This window comes from Tiliqua scincoides, chromosome 9 (assembly GCF_035046505.1).
Source record: "Tiliqua scincoides isolate rTilSci1 chromosome 9, rTilSci1.hap2, whole genome shotgun sequence".
NCBI classification, from domain to species: Eukaryota; Metazoa; Chordata; class Lepidosauria; order Squamata; family Scincidae; genus Tiliqua; species Tiliqua scincoides.
In genome coordinates this window covers 37,274,554-37,296,645 of record NC_089829.1, presented here as the reverse complement: position 1 = coordinate 37,296,645, position 22,092 = coordinate 37,274,554, and the positions used below count along the sequence as shown (strand labels likewise).

Genomic DNA, 22,092 nt, shown 5'->3' with positions numbered 1-22,092 from the left:
TGGGCCTCAGAAAGGTTCACTGAAGTGACCGGAGAACACCTCTGGTAGTGTTCAGGAGCTCAGGTCCAGCCTCCATCACGAGTTCGGAACCCATGGTCAGTTAAAACTGTGGGTCTCAAATCTGTGTATGCGGAGGCAGGACCTGTAAATAGGCCTGTAAATGAAAGTGGAGGACATGTAGCTATTCAGATAGGAGCACTACATTAGTCAGTGGCATTGCTAGGGGGTGTGGGTCACACTGAGTGAGGCACACAGGAGGAATGACACAACTACTAGCCAACATTTTTTTAAATCTTAGTATTTTCGAATAATGCCATCATGTTATGTATCATTCAGTGCATGATTTCATGAGGAATGTAATGCAACAAGCTGCGTTGACACATCTCTATTGTATCAAAAGTTACAGCCAAAAAACCAGCAGGGGAGGGACCATGGTGTATCACCACCCCCACCACCCCTGGCACTGCCCCGCATGGGAGGAGGTCCATCATGGGGATGACACACTGGCCTCCCATGCCGGGGACACAAACCCTAATGACGCCACTGACATTAGTGTCTGGAACAGCAGTGGGCCGAATGAGGGCCAATAAACCGAAGTTTAACGCAGATCCTTTTGATAGCTAGCGACTAAATCCCACAATAGGGTTGTGACTGCCATGTTCCTGTTTGCATCCGTAAAATGGTGGCACATGCGTGTCCTTTTTATTTTTCAGTCCTGGTGATACTCCCTGAAATAAGGGGTTAAAATGAAAATTAAAAGGAGATCTTTAAGAAAGCTTTTCCACTTAGCATTTTGGAGGCCTGTAAAATGACCTTAGCAATCCTGTCATGCCCAGGAGTTAATTAACTTGCATATTTAATAACATTTTTATGAAACCACCCAGCTCTCATTACCACCAAAGTCCAGGCGAACTGTGTATTTTAATTTCTTTTGAAAACGAAGGTGAAGGAAGATTAGTCACTAGGGGGCTGCATAATCAGCAGCTTTGGCTTGGGAGACGTCAGGCTCTTTTTTCTTTTTTTAAACTTCAGTTACAAATCTGTCCAAGAATACTAAACCCTGTAGGAGTCTTGGGAGGTCTGCATCCTTTGCACATCTATGTCACACATCTAATGCTTTGTTTGTTATAGTTAAACCAACACTTTACCAGCAACTTTCATGGAATGAAACGTTTGGTAGAGGAGAAAGCAGAGTTCAGTATTACGAGATTCTGTAAAGTGAAATCTTTAAGGGGCATCACTTCAGATCTCAGACCAAGGAAAAAGGCTCTTGTGACACTGCAAAGATGAACAGTTTTTATTGTGGTATAATCTGTTTTGGACAAAAGTAAAGTTCTCTTGGTCAGGTTTGACCACTGATATGGTTAGCTCCTCTCCACCAAAGCTTTCCTACCACAAGCAATCTGTTTCATCTTTCAGGTGCCCCAAGGCACTTTGGGTCGTCTTCGTCGTGTCCCCCCCCCAATACACTGTAACATAACCCTGGAATTTCAGGGCAGGGGGAAAGAGATGGTGCAGTGATTAGAGTGCTGGGCTAGCACGGGGGAGGGCCAGCGTCAATTCTCCCATCTGCCACGAAGCCTCCTAGCTCAGTTTCTCACATCAGGACCCACTGGAAGTGATGTCATGATTGGAAGTGACATCATCAAGCAGAATAATTTTTAACAATCCTAGGCTGCAATCCTACCCACTCTTACCCGGAAGTAAGTCCCATTTACTATAATTGTTTGAACATAATAGCCTGTTAAAAGTACAGATGGGTCACATTCCCCAAATGCAGTCTCATACCATGGTAGCATCAAGTCTACTAAAAATAAAATATTGAAATGAGTGGGGACCCATATGAAATTGGGACTACACAAGGACTTATTTATCCAGCTGTGACAGCAGTAGATTTTTTTACACCCTGCTGACTCTCATCCACGTCAACAGGGGTTAAGCTGAATATCTCTTCATACAGTGTCACGGCTGCTGAAAAAGCCATGCTGAGTGATAAATTGATCCAAGCTCAGCTCATCCCTACAGCCACCCACAGTCAGCACCTTCCAGCTGGCAGCACAGCTCAAAGTGAACTTAAAACTCTGGCTGCCATGGTCTCAGGTGCCCATGTGAACTTTTGAGTTAAGATGAATCCTAGCCAAGATTCCCTCGCCATCATTTGACTCTCTCTACTTCTAGCCTATTTCTTGTTTGAAGCATCACATCCACTGTTTGTCAGTTTTCAAGGGCTGCACATTCTAATATGCCAGAAACGAGCTTGACTCACCAACCTGGGTTGTGGCCAGTGCCACATTGTGCTTCCAACCATAACTCATGCATCGCTCGGCTTGATCTGGGGCATTCTTGACCAAGCAGGGGAATCAGTTCCTGGCATTGGAGGCATCACTGGCTCTTGGCAGTGGATAAACTCTTTGAAAAGAGGCTGTTTCTTGCAGGCATCTCCTCTTCAAGCATTTGATTTCTGAAACTGACAAACATATTTACTGGTTCAGCAGAGGCTGTACAGTTTGTCCATCTGCCTTCCTGTACTGAATTCATCTTGTAGAAGACAGATCCCTGCCAGTGGCATAACTAGGGTGCAGGAGCCCAGCATGTAACCCCCATGATGGACCTCCTCTCATGCAGTGGGCGTTGTGATGTCCCATTGCCCCTTCCCCACTGGGTTTTTTTGGCTATAACTTTTAATAGAATAGAGATATTTCAGTGTGGTTTGTTTCAATGCATTCTGCATGAAATTATGCATTGATTGATATATGACATAATGGTATTTTGGCCAGTAGTGGTGTCACCTCCCTATGCGTGTCACCTGGTGCAGGATGCACCCCCTGCACACCCACAGGGTTGCCACTGGTCCCTGCTTTTCCCAGGCTCCCAGCTGTGGAGTGTTTAGTACATAACTGAAAATATAATGGTATCTTATTTAATTAGTATTAATAATTCCGCCCTACAGACCAGTGTTTCATTATAGCTCTCCTGACAATAATAGGGGAAAACACAAAAGCTAACATGCATCTAAACTCCTCATTGTGCTCCTTTCCCCTTTATTATTTGATCTTTGAAATCCTTGTTAGATGCTTGTGTTTTGTAATCCTCAGATGAAATTCACACATGCACTGGGTCTTATCGTGAAACAAAATGAGAATCGATTCTCTCCATTGAATTACAGATACACATCCCCAACTACTTGACACCCAGTTTATGGGCAAATCTTTAACCTTATAGCCTGCCCCAATCCAAAGGTTTTGGATGGGTTACAATAGATTTTTTTTTTCTCTTTGTAAACCATCACATTGCCTCCAGATATCCGGTGGAATCCAACAAAATAATCCAGTTGATCTGGATTATTTCCTAATGCACTAGATTATTTTGCTGGTTTATTTTCAGATCTGAGTGACTTTGAAAGCCATCTGGCCTAGCAAGAGAACTCATCTGGGTTTCTTTTGGTTGCAGGTTTTTATTGCTATGGAGCGCAGTGCTTATCATGTATCCCACGAGCCTTGCTGTTATCGCACTGACCTTTTCAAACTATGTTCTACAGCCAGTGTTCCCTAATTGCATCCCACCCTACAATGCATCCAGGGTCCTCTCCATGGTGTGTTTATGTGAGTATTAACCAATGATCATCTTTTTCCCAACTGTTTACGGTGGTGTTTTCTGAGGCGCGAACACCCTCTCCTACTGAGACTCCTAGTTAGTAGTACTAATGCAGTAATTTAAAACAGGAAGGATGCAATCCTAACCAGCAGTTATGCTGGTATAGGAGGCCCTGGAGGGTCACAAATGTGCCGTTTGCACCTCCGTCGGTGGGAGCTGCGTCAGCGCATTTAGATGCGCCGACGCGCAGTAGCAGGCAGCAGCCTCCGTGGCAGCTTCGTGCCAACACAAGTGGCAAAGGTAGGCGGGAGGGGCAGGGGGCGTTTCTAGGCGGGGGAGGGCGGGCAATGGGCGGCCCCAGGGGCGCGCGCGTGGGGAGCCAGGGCGGGGCTGGGACCCGGCGGTTATGCTGGATCCCAACCCCCGTCCCCGGAGAGAACGGAGTGGCTTCCAGCCGCTCCGCTGTCCTCGGACTTGCGCCCTCTACAGAGGTGGCACAGGTCTGAGGAGACCCATTGGGGCACGCAGCCCTTACCCAGGGGTAAGGGGAAGAGCTTCCCCTTGCCCGTGGCTGAGCCGCTGCACCCAACGACCCTGCGTTAGATGCAGTGCAAGCCTCCTGGCTTGCCTGCTCCAGCGCAGGTTTGGGTTGCGCCCAAAGTGTCATATCCACAATGTTCATGTTCAACCTGCTCAGACTCAGAGCCCGTCTTTGGCCCCACCAAGCAACATGAGGTCCCCCTTTAAATGTTTGCCATATGTCTATTTTTTTGTTCTTATTCTTCTCTTTTTCGGTTGGCTCGCTTGTAATATCAGACAGTGGCGTCACTAGGGCTCACGTCACCCAGTGCGAGAGCTCACTGTATCATCCTCATGATGGGCCACCTCCTGTACCAGACCATACAGAATAAATTACAATATCATACACACAGCCTAAATGCAGTAGCATCACTAGGGTTGGTGTCACCCCCATCAACTTTATTTATTAATTGAACGGTACAGGTCACAACAACAACAACAGTATTTATATACCGCTTTTCAACAAAAAGTTCACAAAGCGGTTTACAGAGAAAATCAAATATCTAATGGCTCCCTGTCCCAAAAGGGCTCACAATCTGAAAAGATGCAAAAGAATACCAGCCGACAGCCACTAGAACAGACAGTGCTGGGGTGAGGTGGGCCAATTACTCTCCCCCTGCTAAATAAAAGAGGACCACCCACTTGAAAAAGTGCCTCTTACCCAGTTAGCAGGGGTTAACAGGTCACCCAACAAATCAGTAACCCACAAAAAGCCCATGGCCAATTTGATGGCATTCACACAACTGAAGTTCTCCTATTAGCTCTAAGGCATGGAAATGAGAGCTGACTCCAACTAACACCTTATTGGTTCCCTGCTGTATCATAACACCACCTCATTGGAACAATTTGTCTCATTGGTCGGTTTTGAGTTAAGCAAATCCACTTTTTGTTACATAAGGCAGTTGTGTTTTCCTTTTCTGGTTATTTGGCTATAACTTTTGATTGTATATAGATATTTCAATGTGATTTGTTTCATTGCATTCTGGATTAGAAAACACATTGAACAATATATAATATGATGGTATATACCAAGATTTTACACTTTCATGCAGTAGTGGTGTCACCCCCTCTGAGTGCGTCACCCAGTGTGGTCTGCACCCCCTAGAAAAGCCACTGATATCAGATAAACCCGCAGCTCTTCCCCTTCCTTTTAGCTGGTGTTTCATTCATTTTGTCATGCAGATTTTTCCCCCTATTGCCCCCAGTTCAGTTTCGACTTACATAAGAACATAAGAACAGCCCCACTGGATCAGGCCATAGGCCCATCTAGTCCAGCTTCCTATATCTCACAGCGGCCCACCAAATGCCCCAGGGAGCACACCAGATAACAAGAGACCTCATCCTGGTGCCCTCCCTTGCATCTAGCATTCTGACATAACCCATTTCTAAAATCAGGAGGTTGCACATACACATCATGGCTTGTAACCCGTAATGGATTTTTCCTCCAGAAACTTGTCCAATCCCCTTTTAAAGGCGTCTAGGCTAGACGCCAGCACCACATCCTGTGGCAAGGAGTTCCACAGACCGACCACACGCTGAGTAAAGAAATATTTTCTTTTGTCTGTCCTAACCCGCCCAACACTCAATTTTAGTGGATGTCCCCTGGTTCTGGTATTATGTGAGAGTGTAAAGAGCATCTCCCTATCCACTCTGTCCATCCCGTGCATAATTTTGTATGTCTCAATCATGTTCCCCCTCAGGCGTCTCTTTTCTAGGCTGAAGAGGCCCAAACGCCGTATCCTTTCCTCATAAGGAAGGTGCCCCAGCCCCGTAATCATCTTAGTCGCTCTCTTTTGCACCTTTTCCATTTCCACTATGTCTTTTTTGAGATGCGGCGACCAGAACTGGACACAATACTCCAGGTGTGGCCTTACCATAGATTTGTACAACGGCATTATAATACTAGCCGTTTTGTTCTCAATACCCTTCCTAATTATCCCAAGCATAGAATTGGCCTTCTTCACTGCCGCTGCACATTGGGTCGACACTTTCATCGACCTGTCCACCACCACCCCAAGATCTCTCTCCTGATCTGTCACAGACAGCTCAGAACCCATCAGCCTATATCTAAAGTTTTGATTTTTTACCCCAAAAATTATTTTGCTTTTTCTTATTTGGTTATTTGACTTATTGCTTTTTCTTGTTTGGTTTTGGAATATTGCTGTTGGTTTTTAATTATTGATGTCTTGTGGTGGTGTTTTAATTGTTGTAATTCAATGAGGACAAAGACAGGGTTTAAATATTTTAAATAACTAATCAGTTAGGAAGTAACTGTTTAAAACACACCAGGGGACAAGGAGGTGGGAACATTACAAGCCTCATCCATGTAACGCAAAACCACAGCTTAGCATAAAACCCTTTGTCTTTCTCTCCTCCTCCTCGTTCATTCTCCCCCCTCCCCACCCCTGCTTGCATCTCAGTTCAGGGACCCCACTGCAGACCACTGCCACATAACACCCTTGCTCTTTTTGCTGAATGCCACAGAAGAAATATTCCAGTGTTTTCTGCTTACACTAACAAATCTCTGAACTCAGATTGGCAAGCAATTTATACATAGTACTACTACAGAAGTAGTTGCTTAGTACTGGGGAATATTTAATTTTGTTTCAAACACAGATAAATCTGCTTATCGGCAAAATGTTTCCAAAGCAAGGTACAATCAAATGCTAAACTGTTTGTTCTGAATGCTTCTGGCACAAACCTTCCTTGAGACCATATTGTGTTTTCTGCTGTCTAGTACTCTTGACTTGGGTGAACAGCTCCAGAGTCCGATGGGCAACACGAATCCAGGATATATTTACTGCGGGAAAACTCCTGGCCTTGGGGCTTATCATTATTGTGGGCTTTGTCCAGATCTTCAAAGGTACTTAACACAAAAACTCTGGATGTCCCCATATCCAAATCAGAGCCCCTTCAGAAAATACACATTGCTCACCACGTTGGTTTTTGTGAGTGTTAGGAAATCTGAAAGGTTTTATTATGTTTCAGTTTGATAAAGCCAACTTGGAACAGAGCTACAGAATTCAACGGAGTTCTTGGTCAATTCATTCTCCCCAGATAACCATGGGAAGGGTAGTTTTGGGAGTGGGCTAGACATCTTGAAGAGGCAATTTTTTGCAGCCCCTTTTCACCAAACTACAACTCCCAGGATTCCTGGAGGGAAAACTATAATAGTAAAGCTGGTTTAAGTTAAGTTATTATTTAAACTTTTCATCTCTTTGTAATTTGAAAATGGTTGCCACTTTTTTTTTTTTACAATCTTTATGTGCTGATATTAACAAAGTGAAGTTTTTTCTGCATGAAATAGGAAAAGCAAGGGCTTGCTCAATTTCTGCATATCGGGCTGCTGCTCAAAATACAGGTTGAGTCTCATTATTCGCAAGGGTTCCAAGAACTCACACGTGGATGGCAAAAAACACACGAAAGTAAATCAATTTAAAAAAACAAAGTCTCTTTGCTTGGGTAATTTAAAAACAGCCTTGCTGACCTTTTAAAATGCACACATGAGGGGATCAGTCTCTCTCCAGGAGCTTAGGCTTCACTAGAAGGCAGCAATCCCTGCCATCACCAAGAGCCCCAGTGATAATCACTGCCATTTAGCCTTCACATGCTAAGGGGGAAGGGAGGAGTTTGCCTCCTGCGGAGAGAGAATGGTTGATGGATTGTCAGATGGCTGCCCTCTTTGGTATTATTAAATGACTGTTTTCCTTTAATTTAAAGGGCCCCTCTCATCAGCTTTGATATAGAAAAATCTGTGGATAGATTATACCTGTAACCACTTCATGACTGCAACAATAAACAGCATTTTTTAAAACTGTGATTTTAAAGGGGTGCATTTTTTCCCTTCTCCAGAAATCAGCACGTACATTTCATTTGCAGGGGCCATTTGTGTTGAGTCAAATCCATGTATAAGAAATTTGTGTATAACAAGGTTGACCCTGTAGTGATATAGGACCAGTCAAAAGGGGATAATCCTATCTATATGGCCTCAGCAGTGAGCTACTAATCATAATGGCTATGTGCAACTTCCAGGCTCAGCAACAGTATGCCTTTGAAGGGGAGCAATGGCAGGACAGAGTTGTTTTTCTCTCCTGCTTGTGGACTTCCCAGGGCCACTGTGCGAACTAGATGGGACTTTTTGGCTTAATCCAGCTGGGCTCATTATACAATCCCACTGGCTCCAGACCTATCCAACTTTCCAGCACTGATGCAGCTGTGCCAACAGGGTGAGTGCTGCATCCTGCAGTGAGGATGGCCTCCTCAAGGTAAGTCGATATTTTCTCCCTTACAATGTCTGCATTGTGCTTGCATTGGCACTGGAAAGTTGGATAGGACTGGGCCCACAGAATCACTGCAGGACCAGCGTAGGCTGCACAATCAGCATTTCTGGATTCCCACCTGAACTAGGCACAGGAATGCTCAACTCCCGCCTCAAGTAAGGAATTTGAATTGCAGTTGATGACAGCAAATTTGGTTCAGCATTTTTCCCAAATGCACCACACACTGAGTGCCCCAGTTTCAGCCTCTTTCCATAGAGAGAGCCTGAATGCATCACTTTGGAAGTGCTGCTGGAGAAAGTCAACCATGCGCAGTGGGTTACAGGTGCTCTGGCTAGGTGGGGTGGCGGCTTAGCCCTATGGTCTTTGGTTCAGGCTAGTCCAGACCAGAGGAAAAGGAATCCTGCTTTCATTCTCAGGACTGTTTCCTGGTTCTTCAGTGTGTATGTATAACACACAGGGCTAAGTGACCAGATGCTAGCACATCTCAGTTTACTTTTGTGTTCTGCTCTGCAGGAAACTATGAAGAACTGCTCCCCAGCAATGCCTTCAATTTCTGGATGACCCCATCAGTGGGGCATTTGGCCTTAGCCTTCCTCCAGGGGTCCTTTGCCTTCAGTGGCTGGAACTTCCTAAATTACGTGACAGAAGAATTAGTTGATCCCCGCAGGCAAGTATTTATTTGCAGTCCGACTGGGGTTTGGAGAGAAACCGCCCACATTGGTCTTATAGCTCCATTCTTTCCACCTGGGGATATAAAGTGCCAGACTGAAAAACTGCATCAATTTGCAAATACAAAGTCCAAATTCCGGGCGCGGAACCAATTATGCAAAGCAGGCTATTTTGCAGTTTTAAATGCTGCATGTTTGGTTTTGCGTCAGCTGCTTTAGAATTTTTTAAAAAAATCTAATGTATTTATTTGCTTTTTAGGGAATGGTGAAATACGGGTAGGAACAGAGAAATAGAAGGGGGGAAATGGGATAGAAGAGGCCAAAAGAACAGATGGGGCTGCTGGGAGCAAATGTGTAGGTAGTGAGTAAATTGAGAATGCTGGAAGACTGGAGACTCCAGCCAGCCCCTTGATAATATCAAAGCATGTGTTGAAAGTTGCTGGAGTATTTTCTTTGATGTCAGCATTCATGCACTTTATTGTGAGAACATCTGCATTTCACACATGTTGCATATATATATGATTTGTATATTTATGTTTATTTTTTCTTTTGTTATCGCTGTGCCATCCTTTTGCTGAGGGTACCCCTGTACCTTCCCGCCCCTTTTAAAGGCTACAGTGTGCCTGTGACCATTAAGCCTTTGCAGGAAAACTTACGATTCTTTCTCTCTGACCCTGTGTAGATGGCCATATTCGAAAATGTACGCATGGAGAGGGAAAGAGGATCAGGGTCACACCTAACCTTGCCCCTGATTTTAACTTCTGCCACAAGGACTGATGAACATACACCCCAACATGTGTAGTACTGGACTGTACAACACAGTCTGAACACAGAGGGTACAGATTGCACATAGGGCTTTATGCATGCTGGAGTGTACTCATTTAGGCTCCTCTGCTTGTTCTAATCTACACATGGAGGTCAGGGGCAAGGGAAGCACATACCCTCCTTTACACATACCCTTTTGCCTAGCTTGACTGTAAAGGGTTTTTGTCATACTCCAGTGAAGCCCAATAATGAAATCCAGAATGAGGCTATGGAGACCAAGATGGGCACAGAGCATCCCCATTAGCTTGACAGGACAAAATGAAGCAAAAGCTGTTCCTGGTGCCAGACACTTGGCTCACTAGTATCTATGGAACTGGGCAGCCTCCCCCCCCTCCAAATTCTCTCTTTGATTGTGGCCCACTTGCTTTCTGAGCTCCCATTGATTACCATTATGATCAACAGTTCACACAGACAGTTGCCAATGACAATTCAAACTTTAGCCGCCTCCTTGAGTGTCCAGAACATGAGAGCCCCCATGTTCTGAGGGGGCTCATGTTCTCCTCCCCTCCTGAGTTCTGTATTCATCACAAAGCAAGAAGGGGGCTCTTCCTTCTCATTGGGTTTAGTAAAAAAAGCAGAAGCAATTGAGCCATATCTTGTTTCTGACTTTCTATTCAAAGCAAAAGGAGAAGGGAGGAGCCATGCCTCATTGGTTAGAGCCCCTGCTCTGCTTGAAGGAAGTCCCAGATTCAATCCCTGGCATCTTTAGGTGTGTTGGCAACCTTCAGTCTCGAAAGACTATGGTATCACACTCTGAAAGGTGGTTCTGAAACAGCATCTAGTGTGGCTGAAAAGCCCGATTCAGGAGTGACAATCTCTACCACACTGGGAGCAAGTGCAGTCTGTCCCTGGTCTGTCTCCCTGGCTGTGGGCCTTCCTTCTTTGCCTCTTAGCCTCAGACTGTTGGCCAAGTGTCTCTTCAAACTGGGAAAGGCCATGCTGCACAGCCTGCCTCCAAGCGGGCCGCTCAGAGGCCAGGGTTTCCCACTTGTTGAGGTCCACTCCTAAGGCCTTCAGATCCCTCTTGCAGATGTCCTTGTATCTTTAGGCACAGCTGGAAAAAAAATTGAAACTCTAGAGATCCACAGCCAAGCCAGAGGAGACAATGCACAGCTAGACAGACCAATGGTCCGACACTGGCACAAATTAGCTTCAAATGAAAGACTACAGATCAGACCAGAATGCAACACGATGCATTCTGGGGTGAAACTGGGAAAAGGAAAGAACCTATGTGCAAACTGGGGCTTTCAGTGCTTGGAAATGGTGCTTAAGGCATTTAAACTTGGACCCCAGTATCTGCTGGTATCCATAGTGAGTCAAATTCACAGGTTCCAGATCTGTGGATATTGGGGTCCGACTGTATATCCCTCCCCACGTGTTGTCTCACGTGGGTGGGGAAAGGGCAGGATAGGCTGGTGATGAGGCCATGCCAGAATGCATGGATTCACATCTCTGGGAATAGGAAAAAGAACTTCTATGGCGCAGCTCCAACATCCCTTGCTTTATAGAAAATAAAACCTGGTTTGGGCTCTCAGCAGTTATGGGCAGAGCTCCCAGTGAATGAAGGAAGAACTAAGCCAATCAATTCCTTAGGCTTTCTTTATTCCATCAACATTATGCTATCTGTACAAAAACCGATCTGGAAAGGATCGATGCTTTCCAAAGCATGTCAATTCTTATCAACATGTGTGCACGTGTGCATGTCAATTCTTATCAACCCTCCTGGTTCTCTCATTAGGAATCTACCTCGTGCCATATTTATATCCATCCCATTGGTGACATTTGTGTACACGTTCACCAATATTGCATATTTCACTGCCATGTCACCCCAAGAACTCTTGTCTTCCAACGCTGTTGCAGTAGTAAGTAAAACGTTACCTGGATGTTTACAATATTTTTTTTTCCTATACATTGCAGTTTGTTTCAATTGTTCTGCCTTCTGTTGCTTTAGACATTCGGTGAAAAGCTACTCGGCTATTTTTCCTGGGTTATGCCGGTCTCTGTGGCTCTGTCTACATTTGGAGGAATAAATGGATACCTTTTTACCTCATCAAGGTTAGACGAAGTACGGTCTTATTTCTGAATGCTTTCTTATTTCGGGGAGGGGGGAGGCTAGCTGATATACTTTGTGAGTTAGCTTATTTGTTATGTTTAACAGAACAGTTTCTTGTCTCTTTATTCTGATTTATTTGTATCCCATCTCAGGTTACTGTAGGTGGGCTAAGCTCTATGAGGTTAGGTCAAGAGGTTGTGACTTGCCCAAGGCCGTAATCACAGGCATGTTCAGAAGGAGTGAACCCACTGGAGGAAAAAGAACCTGCAGTTCATGTCACACTCAAATATGATGTGCAGTTAGCATAGCGGACAGAGTGCTGGACTGGCCCACCATTTCTTGCTGCCACAATGATACTACCACAATGATACACAGCAAGAAGCAGATATTATCTATTCACACTCTATTGCTCTCAGTGCAGTGTGTCCTTGCATGGTTTCTAGAGCTGGACTGAAGCCTCAGGTGCGGGTGGTGCAGTTGTAGTATTAGGTTAGCTGCACGGGCCCCAACTGGCTACGATAGAATAGTAGATGAGGAAGCTGCAGGGCTGGGGCAGAAATAACAGCCTTTTGGGAAAACAGCACAGGAAAGTGGAAATAGTGTTGTGGATGTATTTTGTTTTGCTCTTCAGCAGACTCCTCCAAGATCTGTTCCTTGTTTGCCTCAAAATACGTATGTTAAATGTGGTGCATTCTCACTCACAGACTTGGATCATTCACATCAAAGGACTGAAGCATACAGCAATAAGCTGTACTTCATGTAGAAATTTGTTGATGATGTATTCCCAAGACGATGGTGAGATGGGGCATTTCAAATATTGATGAGATACTCAGCCTACTCCATAGCTCATTGAGCTGTTTCACTTCTTGAGACCCCATTGATTTCAGCCTTTTTCAGTAGCCAGGAGAAAATCAAAACCCAACTGTGTTTAAGTCAAAATATTTCATACTTTACTATGTTTCTTTTGAAACATGACTTTTAAGAGTCCCTTGGACTGCAAGGAGATCAAAGCAGTCAATCCTATAGGAAATCAACCCTGACTGTTCACTGGAAGGATAGATGCTGAAGCTTAAATACTTTTGTCATCTCATGAGAAGGGAGAACTCTTTAGAAAAGACCCTGATGCTGGAAAAAAATTGAAGGCAAAAGGAGAAGAGGACGGCCGAGGATGAGATGGTTAGAGTCATAGAAGCAATGAACATGAATTTGGACACACTCCAGAAGTTAGTGGTAGACAGGGGGGCCTGGTGTGGTGTGGTCCACGGGGTCACGAAGAGTTGGTCACGACTGAACGACTGAACAACAATACCATGCTGTACCCATGCTACACAGTCTCACGGGGAGGCAGAATAAAAACTGATTAATTGAATAAATAGGGTGGTGGTATTTTTGGTTCTTCTTGCCAGGTTGTGTTTCTCAGGAGCCAGAGAAGGCCATTTACCCATTTTGCTGGCCATGATTCACGTCAAACACTGCACTCCAATTCCAGCCCTCCTTGTCTGTGTAAGTTTCATTCTTTCTGTCTTAATACCAGTTGACAGGACTTAAGAAAGCTATATCTGTGACCATGAACAAGGGTGGCAGCCAATGCAAGAAGGGGATTTCTTCAGTACAGATGACCTGGCAAAACTTCCTCCATTCTGAAATCTTTAAGGGAAATCTTTCTGGGGAGATGGACAACAGATAAGGGGAATTTTAAAAAACACTAGTTTAATTATTAGATTGTTTTTTAAGGTTTTGCTCAGTAGTGTAACTAGAGGGGGCAAAACAGTATGTGCTGCAAGTGCTGTTTGCTGTGTAAGTGGTCTCCCCACTCATCATCGGAGCCATTCTGGGCAGCATGCAGGTGCTTACTGAACCAAACTGCATATCCTGTGTGTTGCCATCGCTGCCTAGAATGGCTCTGATGGTGAGTGGGAGAGGCCACTTACATGGTGTGTTGCAGCACAAGCAGTACTTACTGTTTTGCCCCCTTTAACTATGCTACTGGTTTTGCTTATTGATTCATTTTTGCTTGTTGCAGTCAAGAGGCATAAAAATAAATCAGTACTTGATTGTGAGGCCATTAGGCCATTAGTACATTAGGTTAAATATTAACTTTAAGTAAATAAAAACTTGACTGGAATCAGTAATCCAGTGGATTGTCAGGGAAAGTTCATGAGCATATTAGCAGACGCCTACTGTCTTGTCACACTACAGACCCCCTTGGCCAGCCAGTTCCAAAGTAACATTTTCCAACTGATGCCTTTCTAGGAATTGTTCCACAATCTACCTCCTAGGCAAGTACTCACATTCAACAAAGCTCTACAGCTGAGTCTCCTTCCTTAAGTTACATTTCTAATTATGCATTTGTTATGCCAAGAAGTGGGAGGGGCCATATCTCACAGCCTTCCCTCAAGGGGAGAGGTACTATACCCCTGGAGTATGGTCCATGCTTTTCATGGTTTTCACGAAGAACATATGAAATTGCCTTACACCATTAGACTAGTTAGCTCAGTATGACCTACGCTGACTGACAGTGGCCCTCCAGGGGTTGAGGATTTTTTTTTTAATCCCTAGCTCTAAAAGAAGATGCTAATTGATCCTGGGACCTTCTGCATGTAGAGCAGGTTCTCTACCATGGACTATGGCCCTATTGAGGGCAGGCCCACTGATGACATCAAGCTTGTGTCAGGCCGCATGTTTGGAGGGGGCATGACAGTGACATGACAAGAAGTACACCACACCCTGCATGTTCCTGTTGCTGCTGGAGATGCTCCAGTCCATGCTCTGATCCCCTTCGAACTTACTCAATGTTTGCAAGGAAAAGGATCCAGGCAGTGGTAGCCCCCTCTCTAACTCCCTGCCCCCCAGCTCTTTAAGAAAGCAGTGAAGTGGATTGAGAGGGAGCCCCCCACCCCTTTCCCTTATTACCAGCTTTGGCTACCCTAGGTGCAACCTCCTCACTCCACCAGGCCCCACTTATAATGACCTGCTTTTCTATGCCATTTTAAACAGGAAGCGGGCAGAGTGAGGAGGCTGTGCCCTGCAGAGCCAATGTTACAGGTTAAGAGCAAACAGTAGGGGGGCTGCTGTACAGCTCAGCTTGGCTCCATCACCCCTCCAGCTATTGCAGGGAGGGAGGGAACAGGCATGCACACATGTGCAGAAGTTTTGTTTATTTGGGAGAGATGGCAGATGGGAGACATGCCACATCGTGTGGCCAGCTCAGGATTGGACCAGTAGGATTGGATTGGAAACTTAGCAATATGGTAGGATTTCAAAAACTTCAGAAGCTCAGATCTGTTAAAAACATCATGACTTACATGCGGAGGCAAACGGTTAAAATGTAAATTAGAAGGCTTAATTTCTTACTATAGTTTTTTGTTCGTTGTTACATTTAAACAATTCCTTCAAATGCACTTCTCTTTTCCTAGTGCTTGGCCACTGTCGTCATCATGCTGGTGGGGGAGACGTACACCTTAATTAACTACGTGTCTTTCATTAACTACCTCTGCTATGGAGTGACCATAATCGGCTTGATTGTGCTACGCTGGAAAAAACCCAAAGTTTTCAGACCTATCAAGGTGAAAAACACTGGGACTCCTCGAACGACATTTTACAGGTGCTAAAATTGTCAAGGCAAACCATCAATTGACAAGGCTCACCATGCTGCTGGTAGGGGGGTTCACATCCCCACCTACTAATAAATGACTGTTACACAAACTCCCCTAGCACATTTGTACACCATTCCAACATTGGTATGATACAGCAATTGAAAATTGCTGACTTATAAGAGCCCTGCTGGACCAAGCCTGAATCAGGCCAGGGCCCATCTAGTCCAGCTTTATGTTTCTCACAGTGGCCCACCAGATACCTCTGAGAGCATATAAGAGAGACCTGTATCCTGTTGCTACACCCTTGCATCTGGCATTCAGAGATGTAAGAGTCTAGAGCAGCCATTTTCAGCCACTGTGCCATGGCGGTCCACAGGTGTGCCACAGGAATTTGGGGAAAGGTCATTTTTTTAGTAGGGCCAATGGGGGGATGAGAGCCCCCAACTGGCAGCACAGTGTGCCTTGTCAGTTGTCAAAAACCCAATGGGTGCCTTGACAATTTTAGGGCCTTGTCAGTGTGCTATGAAATGAAAAAGGTTGAAAGTGACTGGTCTAGAGTCAGAGACTCTAAAACCCAAAGTCAAACATGTGCATTCAGTCATCAACCCAAAGTCATACATGTGCATTCAGTCATCAACAGTTGATGACAATCATGCCATTTTCCTACCTGAAATTTTTCCCCTCTGCCAAGCTGGTCAAGATCCCCAAAGCTCAGGGAATGTATTGGGGGGGAGGGAGTTTCAGCAAGAAAATGGTGAAAGGAGAGTTAAAACAAACCCTCCGTGGTCCTAATCCAACATCCCCCATTTTCTTACCTGAAGCTTAAATAATATAGATGTATCAATTACAACACCACATTCTAATTTTTTTGCTATCCTGCCACAAAGCTGGCTTTACAGGTTTCTCTGGCACTTTACTGAATAACTGGAAAAAGCTGAAACTCAATCCCAGCTGCACTGCAAACAGACATGGGTACATTTTGGTGTAGCTTTCGAGAAAACCTGGAATAGTGCCCATACTGAAGAACAGATTCATACTCTCTGCCCTTATGCACTGAGCATTTTGGAACTGGCTTCAAGTGTGTATTTTTTTTTAAAAAAACTAGATATGTGAAAGGGTGAGAGCTTATTCATCTATAAGCCCTAATTTAAAAAGAGAGAAAAAACACCAGGCAAGAGCATTAAACCTTTTAAAAAAGTTGCCCTTATAAATTAAATTGTCTACTAGACCATAAACTGTTTGTAACCTGGTTGTAATTTAAAAAAAAAAAATCACTCATTCAGGGGCAAAGGAATTAGGATAGAAACAACAGGCTTCTGTACACTTCCAATATTTTCTTTCTTCTTAGGTAAATCTCCTGGTTCCAATCACTTACCTGATATTTTGGGCCTTTCTCTTGATCTTCAGTTTATATTCTGAGCCAGTAGTCTGTGGAATTGGACTGATCATCATATTAACTGGAGTGCCAGTGTTTTTTCTCGGAGTGTACTGGAAAAACAAACCAAAGTGTGTAAATAGGATAACAGGTAAGAACCCCCTGTGGGAAGTAAACAAGTGAAACGATTAAATGGGGATAAATTACATTGATTATCCAAGGCAAAGAGCACAGGATTGCCAACCAATTTCATCAGGCTGTAACACAATCAACAGTGGTGGTAACTTGGAACATTGGAACGCAAGGGCTTTCTGAAGTCTGACCGTTTCATCCACATGGCAAGGTCAGCTCAAGGCAATCTCATGTTGTAGCCTGTACCCAGCATCTTGGTGTGTGTTACCATATCTTCCCCCCCCCCAACTGCAACTCCTTTCCTCTGCTCTAGAAATTAGTGGGGCGAATGGATTGCAGTTGGGAATGCATGGCCAGTAAGGCTAGACAATACTGAATTCATAGCCAGCCCATCCCTGAAGCGAATGATGCTGCTCAACTCAAGGGAAGCCGCAGACACAGGATGCCCCATCACCCAAGTCTGCCCCCATCTCCCTCCAGCCTGCTACAGATGGAGCCGCATCAATCCACTTCTCACCTGCTCTACTCTGCCTACTCACCTCACCCCTTCCTAGCTCAGTCCCTCTTAACCAAATCAGGAAGCACTTCCTGTTTTGTGGAAAAGGATCAGCCATGGAAGTAAGGGGCTGGGCTCTTTTGCCTGGGTGTATTTTTTGTTTTTGTTTGCTTGGTTTTTAGGGAGGGCACATGTGTGATGGCAGATCATATTGGGCAGCCCTGATGGAGTTGTGAGCCCAATCCGATCCAACTTTCCAGCACCAACGCAGACATGCCAACAGGGTGTGTACTACATTCTTAGTGGAGGGGCAGTCACGGAAGCCTCCTCAAGGTTAAAGGAACATTTATTCCCTTACCTTGGGGCTGCACTGTGACTGCATGAGTGCTGGAAAGTTGGATAGGAGTAGGCCCTAAAGCAGCTTCTTCAGGCACTTCTATCATTCCGGTTCCTCAGATTAGGTTGGGCCGGTCCAGTGCGGCCAATTTAGTTTCAAATGGACTGATAAACAAATTGCTTGTTCTTTGCAGAATCTTTGACGCATTGGGGCCAGAAGGTGTGTTTCGTTGTCTACCCCCAGGGGGGTTCCACAGAAGAAGACGATCTACCTTTCACTCATTCACCCCTCCCAGGAAGTGAAAAGTCATTGAAGAAATAATAATGTGTTTTCCACAAGAGAAGTAGATTTTTGTTGTTGTTGTTTACATGATTTCTTTTTGGAAACAAGAAAAATCTTGAAAGTGTGTATTTTTTTTAGAAATCAAATAGCGAAACACATAAAATGAGAGGCACCATCTCAACCGCTCTAGTGGACAGCTAATAGCACTTAGCTCTTTTTCCTAAAAAAGGAAAAAAAAAGAGTAAAATAAAATAAAACGAGCCAATTGTTTGTTTCCAACAATGCGTTTTAGTCAGGCAGGTGTGTTCAGACCAGATATGGACAATCCTGGGTGTAGCTGCTATTTCAGCACTTTTAAAGAGCAACTGTGGGGATTTGGGGAAGCTTAAAAATGAGGACCAGGCTCAGCTCTGAGAAAATACAGCACTTTTAAGGGAGCCGTTTGAAGTCCGGAGCCTCATCTCAGAATGCCACTGTTGCAGAACCACAAGGGCCCTCCAGTGTCCCATGCTTGCCTACATCTAGCAGTTGCAAAGCTTTAATTCACATGTGTGCAAGAATGCCTATTATACCACTATGAAATGCTAACGTGCAGGGAAAGGAATAAAAGGCTCTTCTACTTCAGATCATACACAGAGTATTAAAAACGTCCTCAAGGCTGCAATCCTATACACCCTTTCCTGAGAGTAAGCCCCAATGGGAATAAATGGACTTACTTCTAAGTAGACATGCATAGGATTGCACTGTAAATTACTCTCCAACGTGGCCTTTTGTCCTGTTTTTGATCAGAAAGCATTAAGAACCAATGATGTGCCGTAGCTGCATAGCCCATCTGTTAAGAGCAAGTCACAACATTTGTATAATGTCACTGGGTAGAGAGTGGGATGACAAACACTGGAGAAGTAGCAGGTGCTCATCCCTTCTCCCAGTATGGGGAGATTTTTACCTTGCAACCCTTCATGTTTCTCCCAGTGGAATTAACTTCCAGTTTTGGAGTCCCATGAAGACAAAACTGACTAGGGGGTTTGCAAGGGAAGAGTATCTGGCAGGGAAATATTCTGCCTCCCCCTTCCATCTGCTACCACTTTGCTTCCAGGCACCCCTTCCACCCAGCTTGATAGAAATTTGTATCCACACACGTCCACAGCGTAATTCAGCACATCCCAAAACAACCAGCGTTTTGCAAAGATGCCCTGGCATACAATATGAACACCTGGCAAAAGTCACGTGATTTGTTCAGCATTTTGCATGGCAAGACCAACTGAGGTTGACTTTGCTGTGTCAAATATGAAAACACATAAACCTGTAATGCACTTTGTAGAACAAAACATATTCTAGCAATCTCAATAAATGAAAACTAAGGGAGAAAGTGTTTCCTTATGACGAGTTGATCGCTAAGCAAATGGGCTGAATTTGGATAGTCTTAAGAACACACAGCTACACTGCAGGTTTAAACTGGATTGACACCACCTCCCCTAAGCAAGTCTGAAGAAGGTGCTCCACATTAAGAGAGTTTGAATTTGTGGTGCACCCACATATGCTATATTTCTGCAGTTCGTCAAATATCTTTTCTCTGTACAAGCCACTATATGTCAGAAGTCAATAACAGAGAATTCAGACTTTTGCATTTCAAATCTCTAATGTGTGTGTACACTCGCCTGCCTGTTTTCAAATTTCAGAAGTTAGTGGTAAAATTTACACAGATCCCACTTTGTACCAAGTTGTCAGTGTGAGAGATTAAAGTATCTAGAGCACTGTCTCAAACTGTGGGTCGGGACCCACTAGGTGGGTTGTGAGCCAATTTCAAGTGGGTCTCCATTCATTTCAATATTTTATTTTTAATATACTAGACTTGATGCTACAATGTTATGTGACTGCATTTGGGGAAATGTTACAGACCTGTACTTTTAAACAAGCTACTATGTATATTTTAACAATGTTAGTCAATGGGACTTACTCCTGGGTATGTGTGGGTAGGGTTGCAGCCTAGGATTGTTAAAAATTTTCCTGCTTGATGATGTCACTTCCGGTCATGACATCACTTCCAGTGGGTCCTAACTGATTCTCATTCTAAAAAGTGGGTCCTGGTGTTAAATGTGTGAGAACCACTGATCTAGAGTAGCTAGATAGTACATTTGTGTGTGCATACACACATATATAAATATAAGCTGTTACACAAAGCCTGTTTTACACAGATTGATTGAACGCTGAGCTGGCCATTGCTAAATGACCCTTTTAACATAAGGCATTGGCTGTAGTGTTGAATAAGGCTGCAGTCCTATGCACACTTACCTGAAAGACCCACTGAACTCAATGGGAATTCAGAGTAGGCATGCATAGGAGTGACGTGAAAGATGCACTCATGTCTGCCATTTAGCTTCAAGAACCTGGTTTTCTGTCTCTACCAGTGGCGTAGCTAGAGGGGGTGCAAAGTGCTACATTTTGCAGGGAGCCTCACTGCAGCATGGAAGGGGTCTCTTCCACACCCCTTCAGTGGTGGGAGTAAAATGGAGGTATGCAAGCTGCAGTAAGGATCCCTGCAAAATTTAGCACTTTGCACCCCATCTAGCTATGCCACTGAGTACCTGCAATCAGAGTTTTGAAAATATTTCTCCCCTTGGTGATTGCATCAGCTATTTGGCAAAACGGAAAACAATTTGGCACCAACAATCATGTTATGCGGTACAATTGTTGCCTTTGCTTGCTAGGACTTGTTCCTGCATTTCCACTTAGGCTGTAATGAAGAGTCAAGAATGTAATCTGCTGCTGTGGTTGAATTTCAGGGGGCGTGTCCTCATTCAGGTAAACTAAGTTCCACTTGTTGCCTCCTTTGGAAATTGCATTGGACTGAAGTCTACCTGCCCAAGGAGTTAAAACAATTCAGCTGTTTACACGCTGAGTGCATACCTGGGACAGTTCACATGCATAGGTCTCTACAAGGAGGGGCTGTCCTGTTCCCTTCTGTGTGTCAGAAAATGTCCAGTTCTTCTCTTGTGCCCTCACATATGTGAAACTCCATAGATGCAGCGGAGCTCCAGTTACCATTGTGTATCATGGTAGTTGTTTGAAAGTAATATCTGCTTGGTTGGACTTCACCCTTCTTGGAATCAAAATCCAGCCGTATTTATTACTACGGCAAAAACAAATTTCAGCGTCCCAGTGAGAAGTTTCTAATTGAACACACAACACTTACCTTTTATACTGGGAGTTGCATGAGCTGCTTCTTGAAGTTCTGTTTTTCCATTTGCCCTACAGAAAAAGAAATGCAGGGAAATGTAGCCAGTATTATGATTAACAGCTCCTCAATACCACCACAATTTTTTCTGCAAGACAAGCTCTCCAAAGCTAAACGCTGGCGTCTTTAGTTGTTCTTTGCATTTCTTCTTGATGACATATCTAGGATTGAGACGACTATTGGTTCATCTCACTCTTCAAGTTTCAATCATCCAATAACGGGCTCTCCTTGAGCTTCTCCCTGTAGGAAACTATGGTCTGTATCCAAAGCTTCCCTTCCTCCAAAGGAAGCTCCTTCTGTCCACTAAAGGGAATCTTTGGCTACAACCCAATGCTTTTGGTACACTATGCTTTAGTTTGTGGATAATTCAGCAACTGACACTCAGTACAAAATTAAGTATTCTTGAGAATCCTCCATTTTCATTTTTTGGGAAAAAAAACTAGTCGATCTATTTCAACCTATGCACAAACACTAAAAATCTTAGAAACCACTGTCCACCACCTGAATGACCCAACCGGAAGGGATCATTTTGGACCTACAAAAGGCTGTGTACTAAAACGTTTGGGGGCACAACTCCTATCATTTTGAGGCAGGCCTGCTGTCTTCTCTCTTTTCACGTATGCCAGTGGTACTCTGAAAT

General features: G+C 44.3%; 1 protein-coding gene and 1 long non-coding RNA gene across 2 annotated transcripts in view; one reads left to right on the top strand and one right to left on the bottom strand.

Annotated features, from left to right (window-relative positions):
* The window catches only part of SLC7A10 (solute carrier family 7 member 10), a 57,078-nt gene extending 38,235 nt beyond the window's left edge, over window positions 1–18,843 (top strand). Inside the window, exons 3-11 of the mRNA XM_066637183.1 lie at window positions 3,451–3,602; window positions 6,911–7,036; window positions 8,967–9,120; window positions 11,685–11,808; window positions 11,898–12,001; window positions 13,406–13,502; window positions 15,416–15,565; window positions 16,944–17,121; window positions 18,129–18,843. Coding sequence (XP_066493280.1) covers window positions 3,451–3,602; window positions 6,911–7,036; window positions 8,967–9,120; window positions 11,685–11,808; window positions 11,898–12,001; window positions 13,406–13,502; window positions 15,416–15,565; window positions 16,944–17,121; window positions 18,129–18,256 — 1,213 coding nt within the window. The 3' untranslated portion in view covers window positions 18,257–18,843. The remainder of the gene's footprint in view (window positions 1–3,450; window positions 3,603–6,910; window positions 7,037–8,966; window positions 9,121–11,684; window positions 11,809–11,897; window positions 12,002–13,405; window positions 13,503–15,415; window positions 15,566–16,943; window positions 17,122–18,128) is intronic.
* On the bottom strand, window positions 50–21,498 carry LOC136660139 (uncharacterized). Its single transcript, XR_010794891.1, has 4 exons — window positions 21,411–21,498; window positions 16,971–17,083; window positions 2,271–2,467; window positions 50–728 (listed from the first exon to the last, which is right to left on the bottom strand). It is a non-coding gene; the product is annotated as an uncharacterized lncRNA (long non-coding RNA).
* Window positions 21,499–22,092: the final 594 nt, after the last annotated feature.